The following is an 18,504-nucleotide window of genomic DNA, read 5'->3' on the forward strand; positions in this document are numbered from 1 at the left end:
AAAATATGTGTGGCCTTGGGGTTGGCAACGCATTTTTAGACATGACACCAGCACAATCCACAAAAGAAAAAATTGATATATTGATCTTTATCAAAATTAACAACTTCTGCGAAAGACACTGCTAAGAGAATGGAAGAACAAGCCATAGAATAGAAAAACATATTTTCAAATCACATATCCAATAGAGGAAACATATCAAAAATATAAATATTGCTATGATTCTTTGTTAATATGCAGGTCTTCTTCTATGGACTGTGAACCATATCCTAACCACTGCCTGAATATGATAGGCATTAAGTAATTGTTGAATGAATGCATGAATTAACAAATGAGTAGACGGATGGATGGATGAATGGATGAGTGAATGGATGGATGGATAGATGGATGGATGGATGGATGGATGGATGGATGGATGGATAAATGAGCAGTGAGTAGGCAGCCAGGAGCACTGAAAGAAGCAAAGGGCTCTGGTGTGAGTAGTGTCAAGGTGTGAGCTTGTGCAGTCACTTCTAATTTTACTGTATCTACTCAACTAGAAATCTGGTAGACTTTTAAGGACTGCAGAGAATTTTTACCCACTTACGAAGCTTGAATATTCAATTTGCTAGCTTGTATTGGGCTCTATATTGTGTCAGGAACTGCCCTAGAAGCCAGGCACACCAAGGGCCCTGCTGTGAACGTAGCCAGAGATCGAAGGGAAGAGAGAACACAGGAGCACAGTGCAGTAGGTGCAAGGAGGAAGCGTGTGTGGAGCCCCGTGGGAGTCAGGGCAGGGCCAGCCAGCTGGGATCTGGGGTGGTGGAGTCAGGGAGAGCTTCTGGGGTGACTCCACACTGAATGCTGTTTTTGAAGACTGTGTAGGATTTACACCCAGTGGGGCGTAGGGGAGGGACCTCGAGGGGAGGCAGTGTACCATTTACAGGGGCCCTGCGTGCCATCAGGGCTGGGTGGGGCACTGTGCCTAGTGGGACACAGAGCAGGGTTTCCAACCCCGAGTCTTCAACAGGAACACCTGGAGGATTCTGAAAATCGGGGTGCCAGGCCCCACCCCCGAAATGTGGATGCAGCAAACGTGAGGAGGAGCTGAGGAGGAGCCGGCTGAGAACCACTGAAGTAGGAGGCAGAGCAGGTGAGAGCTGAGGTGGGCATGGTTGCCAGACAAAATACAGGATGCTCATTTACATTTTAATTTCAGGTAAACAACAAAAAACTGTTAAATATAGGTATGTCTGAACTATTGCAGGGACATACTAATACTAAAAAAATTATTCATCATTTACTGAAATTTAACTGTAACTGGAAGTCCTGTATTTTTATTTGCTAAATCTGTTATCACTAAGAAGGGGCGACGGGGGGAGGTCAAGGGGAACCTCTTCCTCCATTGAAGAAATTTAAGCTGGTGAGTGTGTGTGTGTGTGAGTGACATGACTAGGTTTGCAAGTGGCAGATTGGTAGGAGGGCAGGAACCAGGGAGCCCCATTCCTAACTCAGTCCCCAGCCCAGAGAATATGTCCAATGAAGGCTGACTGATGGAGTGAACCTTTTATAAAATGGAAGGACAGAGATAAAAAGGCAAGGGAGAGCCTGCAGCAGCAGCAGTGTGAGATGGTGTGAAATCAGGTGCATAGAGAGACAGAAATCGCTCAGTGCTGCGAGGGCCCCGGAGGCTCCCTGGAGGCGGCAGCACCATAGAGTGGTTGACTGTCTTGCTGGAGCTGTTCCAGGCTATGAAGAGTCCAGGCGACTGTGTTCAGCCCCCGCCCAGTGCAGGACAGCTGGGCCTCAGGGAGTCGTGACCGTAAAGATTGGCCTGCAGCGTGGACCAAAGAGCATTTCACCCTGACAGCATTTGAAACTTTTGCAAACCTGACTTCAAAGTCTGGAATGCGAGCACATACCATTCCAAACCATAGAGTGGTCACTGCTATAAAAAAAGCCCCGTAGTACCAAGCCATGTCCCGCCGATCAGACTTGGAAAGGCCAAGGAATGTGGGTCTTTGGCTTCTTCCTGGAAAATGAACCAGCAGCCCGTGGAAGGAGTCTGCAAAGATGCCAGACGGGAGAGCCCGGGTGGAGAGCAGAAATCCGCACAGGTGGATGTGGGCAGCCAGCATCAGGACCCCCACCAACTGCAGGGAGAAAAACCCATGACAACTGATGTGTGGGCACTGGTCCATGGGAGCCCAAGACTCATTTCTAAATGCTTTAAAATAACGAAAAGCTTGGAGAAGCAGTTTTTGGAGTGTTGATCATGTCATCCGGATTTAAGAACCAATCCCCAAAAGGCCTGTCTCCATCTGGTGCACCCTGTCTGGGTCCCTGCTCCTGCCCCCGCCCCAGTGTCCTCCACACCAGCTCTGCTCCCCCCAGTTTCAGGGGCTCAGGTGTCCAGCGTCCTTCTCTCCTCCTCTGCCTTCCACCACCAGCGGCCCCTCCTCCCTGCCCTCTGCACCCTGAGCTGCTGGAGGCTCAGTGAAATAAACCACTTAAGAAATGACGGGAAAGGGCAATTTTGAGTTCACGTGAGTTCAGGCGAAGTGGTCTAGTCGTTATAACAGACTGGGAACCTGGCCTGGAGCGTCAGGGCTGTATCATGGGCCCAGGATATATATGTTGCCCGCACCATCACCCAAACAAGCACTGGTGCCAACCAGCATTTTCTCGCCTACACAGCAGACCATTAGCCAGTTGTCAGAGGTCCATATGGGTCCGTGCTGCATGTGGACCGTCCATCACAGGGCCCCCCCAACCCCAAGCTGCAGCTATAGCCATGCACTGCGTCCCCCAGAGGTCCGCACTAGCCTCCATTGCCATTGCTCCTCACCCTGGCCCTGCACCCAAGGCCTCCCTATGAATACACTGGAACTCACTTTAGTATTATTTACTCCCCAAGGGGAACTGCACACCATCAGTGGACCCAGAAGCAAGAAAACAACCCATGTTGAGTAATCAAGCTATGTGGTTCCCTGTCCTCCTTTTAGCCCCTGTCCTTATGCATGCATAATTTCCAAACAGTTGGAATGCTGCTAAATTTGGACACGGTTTATTCACATTCCAGGCTTTTTCCTTAACAAAGAGACATTTTTGCATGTTGCTAAATGGTATAATAATGACCGGTTTAACAGCCAGATAAGTTCCACATACACATAATCTCTAAGCCCCGTAGTAACATTCCAGGCACACACCTTTCATACATTTCTGGAAGTGCGAGTTTGGTAGCCGGCCATGGTTCCCACACTGGGTTGGGGAGAGGTACAGCCGGGGCCTGAACCCAGGTCTCTCTGACTCCCTGGCCTGCTCTTTCTGTCCCGTGTGCTGGGCCTGTCCCACCAAGCCTAAGGCCAGTAGGGTTTGGGGATCTGTACTTGGTTCCCACGTGCTCTGTGAGAACCAGAGCCTGCAAATCAGGCCCCCTGGCCAGACCCTCCCTCTGCCCTGATGACCATCTGCTGTGGAGGCAGAACTGGGTTGTACTGGAGCCTGCTGGGCTGGAGCAAGATCTTTCCCCACTGGGACCGAGTCGGACACTCCCACACCCCAGGAACTTTGTCAGGGCCACAAGCAGGACTCTCGCCTTCCTGATTCCAGGCTTCACCCACCCAAGCAGACTTCAGGGCCAGCCCTGGACTGAGGTGGGCCCCTGGATTGGAGCCAGGCTTCCCAAGAACCCGTGCCTACAGGTAAGCACCCATATACCTGCTTTCCCTTACTTTTTCCTGATTGTGTTGTCTTTCTCCTGAGTCCCACTGATGGTGTGCAGTTCCACTTGGGAAGTAAATCATACTAAAGTGAGTTCCAATGTATTCGCAGGGAGGTCTTGGGTGCAGGGCCAAAACTAGGAGCAAGGGTGATGGAAGCCAGTGGCGACCTGTAAGGGACACAGTGCGTGGAGGGAAAACCTAAGTACCCAAGGGTTAGGGCCTTGTCACTGCTCTTAGCTCCTCGCTTCTTCCTCTAGAAAGGAACCAGGACTGCCTGCAGCATGGTTGTGGTAATTAACTGAGGTAATTACATGAGGCCCCACGCACCATTCCTGGCACTAAGAAAAAGCTCAACAGGTGACAATAACTACTCACGTTAGTAGTAATAATAATATGCCACAGGAAAGCGTAAAGCAGAGCAATGTTTAATCAATCATGGCTACTGCTGTCCTGGCCATAACTCATTATATAACTAGGGATATCAGCAACCTAAAACCACCCCGTAATGGGTAGAAGAGTGGAATTCTAGATGCTGTTTCGCCTTGAGAAAAGGCCCAGTGAAGAGAATACACTGGTTGTATCTGTTTACTGGGGAGGTCACTTGTAAAGGGGAGAATTCTTACCCCTGGTGCAAAGATGCTAGAAAGCGAGCGGCACATCTTGAAGGAGCAGGACATCACTGTGTTTTGAATGCCAGGGAGATAAATGCATTTCAGTATCAAGAGGAATGAAAGGATTCCCTGGAGCCATCTCGCCTTCTGTGACAGAAGAACATAGCAGTTCAGTGCGTCATACCAACTATAGAAGGTGCACAGACGTATTCATATCTGTGGGCCACGCACGAGGGAAATGGGCCGCAGGCGGGCATTGGATGTCACAAGTTCTAGAGACCACGAATCTCCAAGGGACGGTCAGTGTCGGATGTCTGCAGGGGAGGCTGGGTCAGAACAAGGAGTAAGTACAAGTTATAACGCATTTTCAGAAAGACCAGGTCTAAATTCTGACCTTGCCATTTCTAGAAAGATCAGGACAGCTCGGGCCTGCATTTCCCTCATCTGAGCCTCAGCTTACCGAGCTGTAAAGATCACCCCCCACAGACGGGGACCTGGAAAACATTCAGTGCTGTTGATTGCCTCCCCTCCCTTTATAAGCACAGAATATGTTACAGGTTAACAACACTCTTCATGCACATATTTTTTGATTTACTCTTTACAAAAACTAAAAGCACTCCCATTTTTTACCTATGCAGTCTATGGTTCAGATATACAAGATGACCAAACAGAAGCTGCCTCACTGAAGAAACAGCAGACCGAGTTCACACCCGGATCCCGGGTTCACACTCAGCCTCCCGACTCCATGTCCCACACGCCTGTCCACACCCCCACAGGTCCTCCAAAAAAGCCGTTCACCTTTCTACAAGTGGGCTCACCGGAAAAGCACTTTTGGGTGTATGATCTCATCTACTCTCGCCAAGATTATGTCAGAAAAAGAAATGCAAGCCGGATGTTTTAAAATCTACATGGGCAAAGGACTAAGGCTTTTTATTTTGTTTTCTCATCAATTGGAGCAAGGTCAACAACGGCCTCTGACAACCGAAACCAAGACGGGTCGTCTGTTCTGTGGCACCCCTGGTTCCCTGCAAAGCGAGTGGGCATGGCCGAGCCTGGGGAAACTGGCATGGACTGGCTCTAGCCAGCACCGACCTAGAGAGAGCGTTCGAGCTACAGGTAGAGTGGGAAATTTTCTAGTTGCCACAATTTAAAAAGTCAATGTAAACAGGTGAAATTTATTTCATAGTATATTTTATTTCTAAAACATTCTAATTTCTAAAACATTATAATTTCAACACATATTCAACATAAAAGATTTTATTGAGATATTTTAAATTTTTAATTTTCATACTAAGTTTACAAAATCCAGTGAGTATTTTACACTTTTGGCACATCTCTAGTTGGCCTAGCCACATTTCCAGTTCTCAAGAGCCTCATGTAGCTAGTGGCTACTGCAGTGGACAGCTGGACAGCACAGCTCTCTGTGCAGAGTGGAAGGACCCCTTTCCTGCCAACACCTGATTTAAGGAATGGCATAAAGACTGCTTAAGTTATTATAACTTTCATTTACAGAACATTCACCATGCACCACGTTCTGTGCTTGAGGGATCTGTGTGTATGTCCACGTTTGTGCAAAGACGCACACACTCGGATCCTAACAGAACCCTGCCAGTTATGTATCACGGCCCCACCTTATAAAAGCTCAAAGCAGGAGGCTAAAGGGAGCTAGGCCCGTGTCTCAGGGCAGTGCATTTCCCTGTCAACACACTCAAATTTATAGCCTCTGCCCCGTGTGTCCAACCCCAGCATTTGAAAATCACTCATTTTGTCGTGAGGACACCTCATTTTTCTAGCATCTGGGAAGCAGCTTCAGCGAACTTAAGACAGAGCTAAAGTCCCTCTGACTGTCTCTACGGAGGCGCCCACAGAAGTGGAGTCAGGAGGGAGAGCTGCAGGGGGGCAGGGCCGAGGTGCCAGCATGGAGAGGGGCTAACCGTCTACACGGCACACTTCCCGAGGGCTGGCCCTGGGCACCAAACAACACAGCCACAGAACTGAAGAGCTCAAGCCACAGGCTTCAGCCTCACACATCCCTGGGCCAAGACACGGTGGACAGCGTCCTCTGAGGGCCCGTCCATTGCATTAGTGCTCAGAGCTTAGGCATGTGGCTATTCAGGTCCCTGAGACCAGGGGCCAGTTCCAGTTCTGCCCCTAATTAGACACGTGTGACTTTGGGCTAGTTGCTCCACGTTTGTAAAATGGGTCAGATATGAATGTTTGTTTCTTTAGATGGGTGTGTAGCTTAACGTACATGTGTATATGCAAAACTTAGAACAGTGGCTGGCAGGTGCAAACTTTCGTACGTGTTAGCTTTTTCTCAGAAGCTAAGGGAGGAGTCAGAAATTGGCATTTGGCCTAGACAGAATCCTCAGGGAAGAGGGGATCTCCCCAGGAAAGATTTGGGGGCAAGGAACAGGATGAGAAAGACTAAACATCAGTGAAAAACTACTCCATGTCATGAAAGGCAAACTCTTTTCCCACAGCCAGAAGTCAGGAGGACCACCGACCGTTCACTGCGCGTTCCCAGGCAGGTGTGTTAGACCACACTCATTTTTGCCCCGACTGTGATCCTTCTAGAAAACCTCCCGTACCCACATCCATGAAAAGAGCACCCTACAAAGTGTTTCACTCTGTATACCGCCCCCTTCCCAAGGCCGGAGCCCACTGATCAGTGATCAATCAGATGCTCTCGTAAGCCAGGCACTGAGAGAGCGAGAGCCGGGCACCAGCCAGCAGTCGTCTGAACGCAGGCAAGGAAAAGCCGGGTATCGCAGCCACAGTTAGGGGGTGGTGGAGACCATGGCCAAGCCAGAATCCAGATAGTAGGAAAAGGGCAGACAAGCGCAGACACACGGTGAAGCGTAGACCAGGAAGCCCGGCGTCACCTCAGAGAGCGATGCCCACAGACAGTCAGGAAGCAGCTCGTCCCCTCCTTCCCTCCTGGAGCTTCCAGCCTTGCAGGGAGGTCAGTACAATGTAGACTGTAGTGGATGCTGGTAAGTGCATGAGGACAGGGGATTAGGAAGTGGGGGGAGGCTTGAGGAGGGGGTGGCATTTAATGGAGACTTGAAGGAGGAGAGGGGGATGTGATGTATGCCCGGTCTGTGCTCAGTGTCAGGACCCAGGAGATCCTGCTGAGCTCAAAAGCAGTTTGAGTGTGAAGCTTGACATCAGGGCTCTGCCTGCACAGCTGCCTTGCAGCCCGGGAGGGCCCAGGGATGTATTCACAAGCCTGTAGTTTTAGCAACATTTGCATTGTAACAAAGAACATTGTGTTCTTTTTCTTAAGGAGAAAACCCAGGTCCTCCCCTGCATGGGCTCCTTCAGAGTCTTTCTTTCCCCCTGGGATGGTGGGTCTCTGTTGCTTGCAACAAACCCATCTCTGACAAAGAGAGGGGACAATGATTAGCCAGGAAACATGACTGGAGCTTCGGTGGCATTAAAGAACAGAAGAGTGAGCAGCCATAGCGTGGTGCCCCCTCCACGGGTCTCCACAGAGCAGACAGAGCTGGGTCAGCAACAGATCGCAGAATAACCTGTTCTTCTAGGGTGTTCTGGACCAACCCAGCCCTAGGGTGTGAGGTCATTCTGGGTCTCTGCAGGCCTGGGGCCCTGGTCGCTTCCCACAGGGTGGAAAAGGGAAGTCCCAGGAGACCTGTGGAGTGGAGGAGGGGTTGGCTGTGAGGGACACACAGCAAGGAAGCCGGATATGTGGTCTCCACTTCCATACATCCATGCAGAAGGAAGTCAGGCTCTGCATGGGGCTGACAGGTTGTGGTGGAATCCCTCTCTTGCTACCACAAAACTCCTGCCCAGGCTTGCCCAGCCCCAGATGTGCACGTCTGCACTGGTCCTCTGACAGAGCTCCCCAACCCCGCAGGGACCCATTCCCCTGGGGCAAGGGCCACCAGGGGGAAGGGAGGTGCAGGACTTTTAAGCCCAACTGTCCCTGGGACCTGGGTCTCCCCTGAGCCTCAGGGTCTTCACTTGTAGAGAGGGGCTAACACCACCTGTGTCCAGGACTGTTGAAGAGAGAAAACAGACATGATGTGTCTAAGCAAGTCCATACCTGTCCTTCCTTTATGTTGCCTCAAAACCTGCTTCCTTCTGCCACTCAAGGTCACACAGAGTCATGGGAGCGATGCCCTGTTCTTGAGTTCTGCTCCACACGGATTACATGCACCCCCAGCTTGCAGCGCATGTCCTAAGGATTCCAGGCCCTTCACTGCCCAGATCACCTTCGTTTGCAACCTCAGAGCATTATCGCTCAATACGGGATGAATCTCTCATCTCAAACCTCAATCGTGTGTGACCTCTTCCTCTGGGCAGCATCACAGAGCATGGCTCCTATATGTGTTGCCCTGAATGGCCTGCCATACCTGATTCCATGATGCCATATGACTGAGGTCTGCCAACCCTTGGAAAAACCCTTTGTGGAACTGGTCGGTCACCTCCCCAGCAAGAGTACCCAGGTGTCCGGAGGCTGCGTAGTAGGCGAAGGCCACTCCAACTATGGAGAGCTGCAACGTCAGAGAGAGAGGCCATCAGACAGGTGCCGAGGACGGGCTCACATGACTCCCCCATGACATGGAGTGCAAATTAACTGCACGAGCTCTAAATGCACACTGATCTCAAGTGCAATTTTGGCATTAATAGGATAGAGGGAGAAAGCTGCAATAAGGCTGGAATTAGCTAGTGCATAATCAATTTCCCACTACAATTTTTTTTTTTCAGATAAGGACTTTGTTATTATTTTTCGTGAAGAAAATGACATGAGAGGCTACCTCCAGCCAGCTTCTCGGTTTTCGCCAATAGTTGCGGACGCCCTTCTCAGTCATGCCGTAGAGTTGAAAACAGAGGTGAATCAGGTTGAGCACCAGGAAGACCAGCTGATGGATGGAATATCAACAAACAAGATGAACAAAAATACTGATAAATTGTTTTCTGGAGGTCTAAACTCCTGGCTGGCTCCCCTGCCAATCACCTTTTGAGTAGATAGGATACAAGCTAACTCCTTGCTCTGCAGAGCTCTGATGATAAACTTGCTCTCTGCAGGCACTTGGGGCAGTCTGTACCTCTTTATGCAGCCAGCGGCTCTCATAGAAACCCGACCCCTGGCCAGGCATAAGGGACACAGACGAGTTTGTGATGGCCCTGCATGCATTGAAACCCTGGAGTGGGAATATTGCACAGCTGCCTAGCAGGTCTCCATGCTATGCCCAGCCCTTCCCAGTCCTTCCTTGCAGTGCTCGAAAGAATGAGTTTTCACATATTTGTGAAATATATATATTATCAATTTCCTCAGCCAAGTAAAACCTTTAAAAGCTCCTATATAAAGAATTTCTGAAAGTTCTGTTCATTTTATTTAATCATTGATGAGCTACCCATTCACTCATGCCTTCAGTCATTCATTCAGAACAAGCAGGGAGACGATGCTGAGTAGCAGTGGGAACTAAACCTGTCTGAGGTCAAGGCAGCCTCGCAGAGCTCCTGTGGATCCTCCTGTTAACACTTTTAAGCTAAAAAAGGCTCTTTTGGGATCCTCCTCCCTCCCTCCAGGGAGTGGTGCTGGCACTTATTCAAACTGAAGAATGAGGAGGCTGTACTGAGTGCCAACTACGCATCGGGCACTGCCTCCCCATGCCCAGAACAGAATGCGAGTAACTACCTCAGAGAGGAAAGACTGAAAGGAGATCATACGTGTGGAGAGCATTTTGTGAACCACAACCACGCTGGAAACACTAATCTGAGGTTATCACAAACAACCGAGACTATCCTGTGTGCGCCCAACCTTCCTGCTCCCACCACCCCCAGCTCACTTTTATAAGGCGCTGCGTGCCTCTTTGATGATCACGAACCCAAACTCAGATCTGATCATGAACTTAAGAGGAACTGAAGCATGTCAGCGGGGGCTTTACACAGTCCCTTCTGTCTTCTTTAAGAGTCACGTGCACTTTAGGAGTCGTGATAGGCCCGCTATCAGAAGTTACAAACACAATCCAAGCAAAGTTCATTGTTGGTGGTTAATGCGAAGGTGTTAACTGCAATGCTGTGCCAGGCCACACTGGAGCCCGCGGCAAAAGGAAAAGCCAGTAACGCTGATCTTGCCTTTGTTCAAAATTGTGATATTTTTTCCATCACGAAATTTTTTGTATGAATTCTGATTTTCAAAAATATTGCACTAGAATATTACTTACCTTGATGACTGTTTTGACGCCCCTAAATCTGGTGCCCAAGGTGAGTGCCTCACTTGCAGAGCAGCCCATTCTCCTCACCTCCCCCTCCCTTACTGCCACACACACCAGCTCTGAGGCTCCTTTCACAACCCCAACCCCCCGTGTCACTCCACAGTCCTGGAGTCTAAGACCTCATGGCATTCCCCCCTCTTCACTCCCAAGGCAAAGCATGCTCTACCTAGAGCATCAGCAGGTCTTAGCTATTCACAGCAGAAAAGTGAAATACAGGCAAAAGTCAGCAAAGCTGCTGAGGACAAGTTCAGAATGACTTCTGGTGCTTTCCATATTTCAGTGAAGCTATAGGAACATAACATCTTACTAAGACCCATAGTAGTAAAGGTTTATTCCCCCCTGCCAGCCATATGTTAAAGCCTCAACCCCTAATAGGATGTTATTTGGAGGTGGGGCCTTTGGGAGGTGACTAGGGTTAGATGAGGTCATGAGGGTGGGGCCCCTATGGTGGGATTAGTGTCCTTATAAGAAGAGGAAGAGACACCAGAGTTCTCTTTCTCTCCCAAGTGAGGACACAGCAAGACGGCGGCCATCTGCAAGCCAGGGAGAGAGCTCTCACCGGCACCCCACCATGCTGGCACCTTGATCTCAGCCTCCAGAACTGTGAGAAATACCCAGTGTATGGTATTTCCTTGTGGCAGCCTAGCTAGAACCCTGGAAAGGATGTGGAAACCAATCCTCCTATGGTGAATTTTGTACATGGAGATAGCTCTGTATTTGCACTGGCCACATGTATGTGTCAGGTCCCCACCAGGGATCTTCTTCCTCTTGTGCCCACACCTAGTGGGCCACCTGCCACGTGACAGGGTCATGGTAGGGGCGCAGGTGGAGGGCGGGTGGGTGAGTAGGCACGAGGCCTGTCTGGTGGGGGGCACCTAGACCTGGATGAAGCCCCTGTGCTCTACAAGCAGGCTGAGGGGCTGGTGAACTCACCTCGGGAAGTATGAGGTGGTACCTCGCTGAGTTGCTGCGGAAGATGTGGAAGGACTCCACCAGGGAGGAGAGGGCGAGCCCCCCTGTGGGGAGCATCTCAGCACTCAGGGACACGCTCGAGAAGAGTCGGGTTGGAGGGTTATAGAGGGTGAAGTGCACCGAGACGGCCCTGGTGCTGCAGTTGATCCATCTGCTGGCCCTGAGCCTGGCCAGGGCTGCTCGGGCTGCGGGCCTGCAAAACAGTGCAAGTCAGAGGGGAGAAGGCCTTGAACGGAAGCCTCCAGCCCCAGGCCCCACACCAGGATGCCTGACACAACCCCTGGGTTCACAGGGCTGGACAAGTGGCCCCTCTGTGTCTTCCGACCCCTCAACAGTCCTCTGTCCCTCTTTCCTTGCCCAGGACCCCAGCAGAGGGAATTCTGGAGAAAGGAGGCATTCCGTTTCCCATGGGCACAATAGGGGGAGAGGTGCCCATCTCTCTGCGCAAGGACTTTAGAATTTTTTTTTCCTGCAATGGACTCCATCGTTGGAAAGAAGCTATCTTCTACCAATCTGTATTTAGTAAAATTTTAACAATTTCCCTTTTTTGTTGTTAGTATTAGTCAAAGGCATACATTATTGTAACTGCCGCAGAGCTCCCTGTCAGTCCCAGATAATCAGTGTCACCACCGGTGTTGGCACAATCACCCCAACTTGGGCCTTGCACTGCCCCCACTAACCAGGAAGGTGGCGAGGGGGCAGTGCCACTGGTAGGTTGGGCCGGGCTGGCCGACTGCGGACCGTGGCTGCGCCATGGGTGCCGACTCTGCTTGAGCCTCTGTTCCTTATCTGCACGGTGCAGGACGGGAGTGGGGCTGGCCCTACTCCACAGAGTCGCACGAGGACTAAAAGAGGCCCTATAAACACCCTGCTTAGCACATGACAAATGTTCATTAGGTTCCGTGATCTCCGGACCTTCTAGCAAATTCTGAAGGAATGTTTGGCTTTGTCTCTTCTCACGCACTTAGAGACTGAAGGCCTGACTTTCCGTTTTACTTCTGTCGCAGCCTAACCACGTGGCCCCGGGCAAGCAACTCCTGTCATCTCACAGTAGTAACAAGCCTTGCTCCGGCCCTAGCAGTGGTGTGGCACCTCGCATCCAGCCAGCACCGTGCTGGAGGAAATGACAGGCTGTGGATGAAGCTGACCCTCCGAATCACACTGACCTTGTCCTGCCCAGGCTGAGTGCACAGTCCTCCCTGCAGCCCCCGGGGCCACTCGGGGCCACTCCTTCAATCTCTGGGTCTATCATGGAGGGGGATTCAGGGCTTCCAACTGTGGGGCTAGGTGTAGGAAGAGAGTCTTCAAAATGCCCTGATGGTGGGCTGGGAAGCTGTGGGAGAAACCACGGATTGGAAGAAGAATCAGATGCACATTCCGAAGTCCACCCCGCATCCTGGGGTTTCCAAGCCCTGGCACACGCCAGGCGCATATGCTATCCTGAAACATGGCCCCCTGCTCCCTCAGAGCCCTCTCGTGGTCTCCGGGCTCTAGCCTGAGCCAGAAGGATCATGGCTCCACCACACAAAGGCTGCACCTGCGGCACCTACCAGCCTGGGCTGGGATGTCAACGGGTTTCCATCACTGGATGGTACAGTAAGTGCCCATCTTTACAAACACCCCCCTATTTGGAAAAGGTATGTGATACTCTAATTTTAGATACTTTAGATGGAAATATCCTGGTTTTGCATAGAAAGCCAGGATAGGAAGAGGATTTGGGAAAGAGTTTGGCGAGACGAGAAGGGAAGGAAGGCAAAAGCCCAGCTCTCCTACCCATAGCTGATGATTCACATCATAGGCAGGCTCTCTCCCACAGGAGAGTAAAACGGTCTGCTGGGCTCCTGCCCAAAGATCTCCTAGACTTTTCTAATCCAGTGTATTTTTAGAAGTACAAAGGAAGAGAGCATCTTACCTCACATAAACTACCAAGAGGAACTTTCATCTGTTTAATGACTGAAGGGCCTATTAGGTAGCACTTTCCTCCAAGAGCTCCAGGCTGGAAGAAGAAGAAAAATGAAGGTGCCTGGACATACTGCAAACCTAGAACACCATCACCCAGCAGAGCTAACAAGTGGTGTGCTCTGGCTAGCTTTAGCTACCAGATTCGAGGTCAGGCCTTACTTTCCTTTTAAAGCATTCTAAGGACGTGACAACACTCTCAGAAAGACACAGCTGCCTCCCCGGTCTTTGCACCAACTCAGAATGATCCCTTTTTATCTTTTTCTAAAGTTTCTCGAGTGTCAGCCAAGGCAATTATAGAGAATACAACAAAAGTAGAATTAGATGTGAAGTGTTTGAGGAATGCAGAACAAAGTCATTTTATTATTATTTTTAAAGTGGAAAGTAAAAGTTAAGCAAAGAATGGGGTTATCACACAAAATGCATATTCACTAGGAACTTTTCTTCAGAATGTGGGACAAGTCTTGCTCCTGCTAGAAGCTTCCTGGATGCTGCCATCTTACCCGTGTGCTCCCCCTCTATTGTCCCCGTGTCACAGCATATTGCACAGTGAACCAGCCTTCCACCCCCACTGGCCCAAGAGCTCCTGTGGCCCGCCACACCCCTGCAGCCAGCTCTGGCCTGACAGACGCAGGAACGTGGAGGAGCTCGTGCCGCTAAGGGGGTGGAGGAGATGGGGCAAAGGCGTGTGGGGCAGAGAAAGGAACAGGAGCTCTGTGGCCACGTGCACCCACAGCGGACAGCCGCTGGCCTTGCAACCTAGCGATCATTCAAGAGACCACACAGCGTTGCAGCTCAAGTATTTTTGATTATTTCGCCCCATTGTGACACAGCTTTTCTTTGCCAACATCACTGTGAGGAGCAGATGGAAACCCACCTGAGCACCCAGCATGCCAGCCGTAGAAGAGCTTTCCTGGTACAGGCCATCTAGCAGTGTGGTCAGGCTCCAGTCCCACCAGTCATCCATGCTTCTCAGGCCACCCAAGAAACTCCGGGCATTTCTTGAGGCAAGAACAGAAATAAAAAGTTATTTTTCTTCAATATAAATTTCAGGTACTCTGCAGGAATGACAGGAATGACACCAAAGCCATCTGCAGTGTGAGGTACAAAACCCTAGCATGCACTTTGCTCCTTACGCAGGCGAGCAGACAGAATAGTGGATTCATTCCACTAACAGTTCATTCACTCAACAAACGTTATTGGACAATGACTATGTGCCGGCCACTCTTCTAGGCACTGGGAAATTAGACAATCAAATCCCTGCCCCCTTTTTGGAGAAAGAAGCAAACAATAAATAAGCAAAACATATACTATGTTAGTAATAAACATTAAGGAGAGAAAACTAGGCAGGAGAGACAGACAGAAGTGGTGGAGTAGGCAGGTGGAAATTTTAGTTCAAGTGGCCATGGAATACGTCAGCACACAAGGTGATCTTGCAGCAAAGACCCGAAGGCAATGAAGGGTTAGCCACAAGGACGGTCAAGGGAGGGCGTTCCAGGCGCTGGGGGGGTGGGTGGCGGGAGACAGTGAGACAAACACCTGGAAGGCACTTGCCTGGGAGGGTAAGAAAGGGTGTGGAGGCCGTGTATCAGGAGCGGTGGGAGAGGAGCAGAAGAGCCAGGAGCTGGGACCCACAGGCAGAGACAGAGTCCTTTCTCCACACTACTGCCTGTGGCATGGCATTTATCCTTTCTTTCCCCAGCCAAAAAATCCCCAGACCAACAGCAAACCCCTGCCTCCCAAGACGGCTGTGAGCGTTAGATGAGAAGGCACAGAGCAAGTGCTGTTGGCTCATGGTAGGGAGTCAACTAGTGTAGTCTGTTTTCTTTTCAATTAACTTATTTATTAGGCCTGTTAGATATTGGTTTCACTTTCCAACCAGGAACTGATTTAAGAGAGCACTGAAATCATTTCAAACTGACAAAATTGATCATTTTAGCTTGCTCAGACAAGGCAATAAAGCCACACGCACAGGCCAAGGCTGCACGCAGCAGCATTAGGAGCATACATGTTTGGCTCCTAGCTGCAGACAAAGGGAAAAGGAAAAAAATAAATTTCCTCGGAGAAAGAAAAGTACTTCTCACCTAGCTCTAAAAATCTTCCTCTCATGTGGCTTCGCACTAAGGGACACTGAGTAAAGTCAAGGATAGTTTGCTCATCAACATCCCCACGGCAAAGAGAAGGGGTTGATGTGGCTCTTTCAACCAGGTCTCTCTCAAAAAGGGAAGACCAAAGTACTTTCGAGGGAAAATAATATTGTTGGAAAGCAATAAGAAGTTAGAAAGAGACATAAACTCAAGTCATCCAAGTACACCCAATTTTAATTGTCCTGCCTGTTTCAGCACCCAAATCCAGACCACGTCAAAGAATGGCCGACTGTGAGTTCTTCAAGTGGCAGCATGGTTAAATGTGGTTAGCGTAGTTAAACTAGACTGGAGAGCAAAGTGGAGCTATCCTCAGTGGGGTGCCAGAGTAGCTCCAACCTGCTCTCGAGAGTCAGCCGTGCACATCTCTTCCCAGCTCAGCGCTCAGTGATGTCCCGTTGGTAGTGTGAATCAGACCACGGTGGGAGTATCTGCACCACAGAGGGTGGCGGGCACACGCTAGAAATCAGTGCTTCTGTTCCCACAGAGCCCGCTGTTAAACCATTCCCAGCACACCATGGAGACTACGTTACAGGCAAGCGTGGGCAGCAGATACTCAGTGCTGACCGAGGGCAGATTTTGGAGATAAATTAGAAGTGTTTCAAAACCTGATAGTCATCATAGTTGATAACACTGTATCGTATAATTGAAATTTGCTAAGAGTGTAGAACTTAAATGTTCTCACCAAAAAAAAAAGATAAATATGTGAGGTCATGGATGTGTTAACTACTTGGGAGGAATCATTTCACAATGTATCAAGTCATCACAATGTATACTTTAAATAACTCACAATATTGTTTGTCAATTATACTTCAATAAAGCTGAAAAAAAACCACTGGTATTCATGACAAAAACTGGATACTATAAACAGGAAAGAAATCAAAGACAAAGAAATGTTATGTCAGTGATATGTTAGCAATATGTCAATAATGTATAGATTAATAGAGAGAAGCAAGTAATCTCAACCAACAATTTATACAAATATGTTAAATGGTGTGTGGAAATAAATGTGTGGAAATACGTCCACGGTGTGTGGAAATAAAAGTGTGCTGAGCTAATTTATCTTACTGGATTTGCTTCCTTACAGAGGGGTCATCTCCCATCCATTCATGACCTTGAGCTTTCATTGGTTTATACATTTTTAGAGCCTAATCTACGCATGCCTTTACTGGGAGCTGGCTACCAACTCTCCACACTGCTCAGAAACCTTGGTCAAACTATGTGTCAAATTCAGAACAAGCTGGAGACCTGCTGGAGCATCCAGACGGTGGGGTAAGGGAAGAGAGAGGCACCCAGGAAAGAATACATGAGGACACGGAGACGGAGACGGGAGGCATGAAGGAAGTAGACACAGCCCTGCGAATATTCACAAACCCATTTAGGGGAAGGATAAGAATGGAGGAATCAGCAAGGCAAAGAGAGAGGGAGCAAGGGGAGAGAGCAGAGAGGTGAGGATGATGGCTGATTTTCAAGAGTCGTAATGATCTGCTCTGGGAAGCAAGACTATGTGACAGACAGACTGTACATTTATAGACTATTATGCTCCACAGTCTGCATTTTAACACCTTTAAAGCCATGTTCAGTTTGTACAATTGGGGGGGAAATATTATCACTTCCCGACAGTTGCTCCCTGCTGAGATGACATTAAAGAGACCAAGTCAAGAAAGACTTGAATGTGACCCAGAGACAAGCGTCCCACACCCAGACTGTGTATGTCTCACACGTTGTTTGTGACACACTTGAAGTGCGGGTAGTGAACCAAACAACTCAAGAATATTCTCCTGCTGTATTGACCAGAGCAATTCAATAAAACAGGCCTACAAAGCTAGCTCAACAATGCAAACGACAAAATCAGCATTTATTTTCCTTTTATGGCCCTTGGGTGGAGTGACTATTTCATTTATTGGTGCTTTGTTTGGTGGTTTATATTTGTTTTACTTGGAATTTCATAAAGACTTTATTGAGCTCAGAAAGACCTTAAATAAAACTTAAATACAACGGAATCCAATAACATGATAATTTTTGTTAAGACACAAGAAATCAAGCAGGCCAACTGCCTCACTTTACAGATGGAGATACTAAGGCCAGAGTCAGAGGACTTGCCCAAAGTCCTCTGGTGACCGAATGAAAGCCAGAAGCCCGGTCCCTGACTCAACTTAATCCATTTCCCCTGTTGCTTTAGTCTTTCTATCTGGGATGCTGGCAAATGCTAAACCCTAAGGAGTTGCTGATGTTTCAGGATCAGGTACTAGGGGGAGGGGTGAGAGTCCACTTTGAACATCCCATTATAAACCAGGACACATAAACATCCCTGCCCGGTGGACAGAATGTCCAGAGGTAGTGAGGTTTTGATTCCTTGGGGAAACATCCGTCTATGCAAACCAGCGGGAAGTCAGCCTCTGAGCCATTAATCCCAGCACATCAACTGCTCTGCACATGAGACATCACACAAATATTATCTCAGCTGCAATATTTCTGATTTGAGTATTAAGAAGCAACAATGAGAAATATATCAAGTAACACTGACTTACAAAATATTAAATAAAAAATAAACTAGCAAAGCCAGAAATTTCTCAGGTTTAGATTTCCATTTACAGAGAGAACTACCCAGATGGTCACTTTGTCTTGCACACGGCGCCACCTGCCGGCACAAACTGTGCACCTGCACAGGTGGGAGAGCTGAGAAGTTGGCCATTAATGGAAAGAGCTGCTGTTTTTGCAAATGGGGAGGCAGAAAATACCACTTCATTTCCCTGCTAGAATGCTGGCCAGTGAAAAGTCAGATTACTGAGTTATGGAGAATCCAGGCGCGTGAACTGGAACTTCCAGCTACTTTACTAGTGGGTCCAAAATCTACATTCGCTCACCA

At 49.1% G+C, this 18,504-nt stretch overlaps 1 protein-coding gene across 2 annotated transcripts in view; it reads right to left on the reverse strand.

Annotated features, from left to right (window-relative positions):
• Positions 1–18,504, reverse strand: part of PKD1L1 (polycystin 1 like 1, transient receptor potential channel interacting) — a 137,181-nt gene that overhangs the window by 19,277 nt on the left and 99,400 nt on the right. For both annotated transcript variants that reach the window (XM_087431360.1, XM_087431405.1), the window contains 8 exons: positions 14,369–14,492; positions 13,445–13,528; positions 12,699–12,865; positions 11,494–11,725; positions 9,097–9,201; positions 8,692–8,832; positions 4,325–4,459; positions 1,899–2,129 (listed from right to left, as the gene is read on the reverse strand). In XM_087431360.1, coding sequence (XP_087287486.1) covers positions 1,899–2,129; positions 4,325–4,459; positions 8,692–8,832; positions 9,097–9,201; positions 11,494–11,725; positions 12,699–12,865; positions 13,445–13,528; positions 14,369–14,492 — 1,219 coding nt within the window. The remainder of the gene's footprint in view (positions 1–1,898; positions 2,130–4,324; positions 4,460–8,691; positions 8,833–9,096; positions 9,202–11,493; positions 11,726–12,698; positions 12,866–13,444; positions 13,529–14,368; positions 14,493–18,504) is intronic.

Source organism: Ceratotherium simum, chromosome 1 (assembly GCF_057802395.1).
Source record: "Ceratotherium simum simum isolate JZ-2026a chromosome 1, ASM5780239v1, whole genome shotgun sequence".
NCBI classification, from domain to species: Eukaryota; Metazoa; Chordata; class Mammalia; order Perissodactyla; family Rhinocerotidae; genus Ceratotherium; species Ceratotherium simum.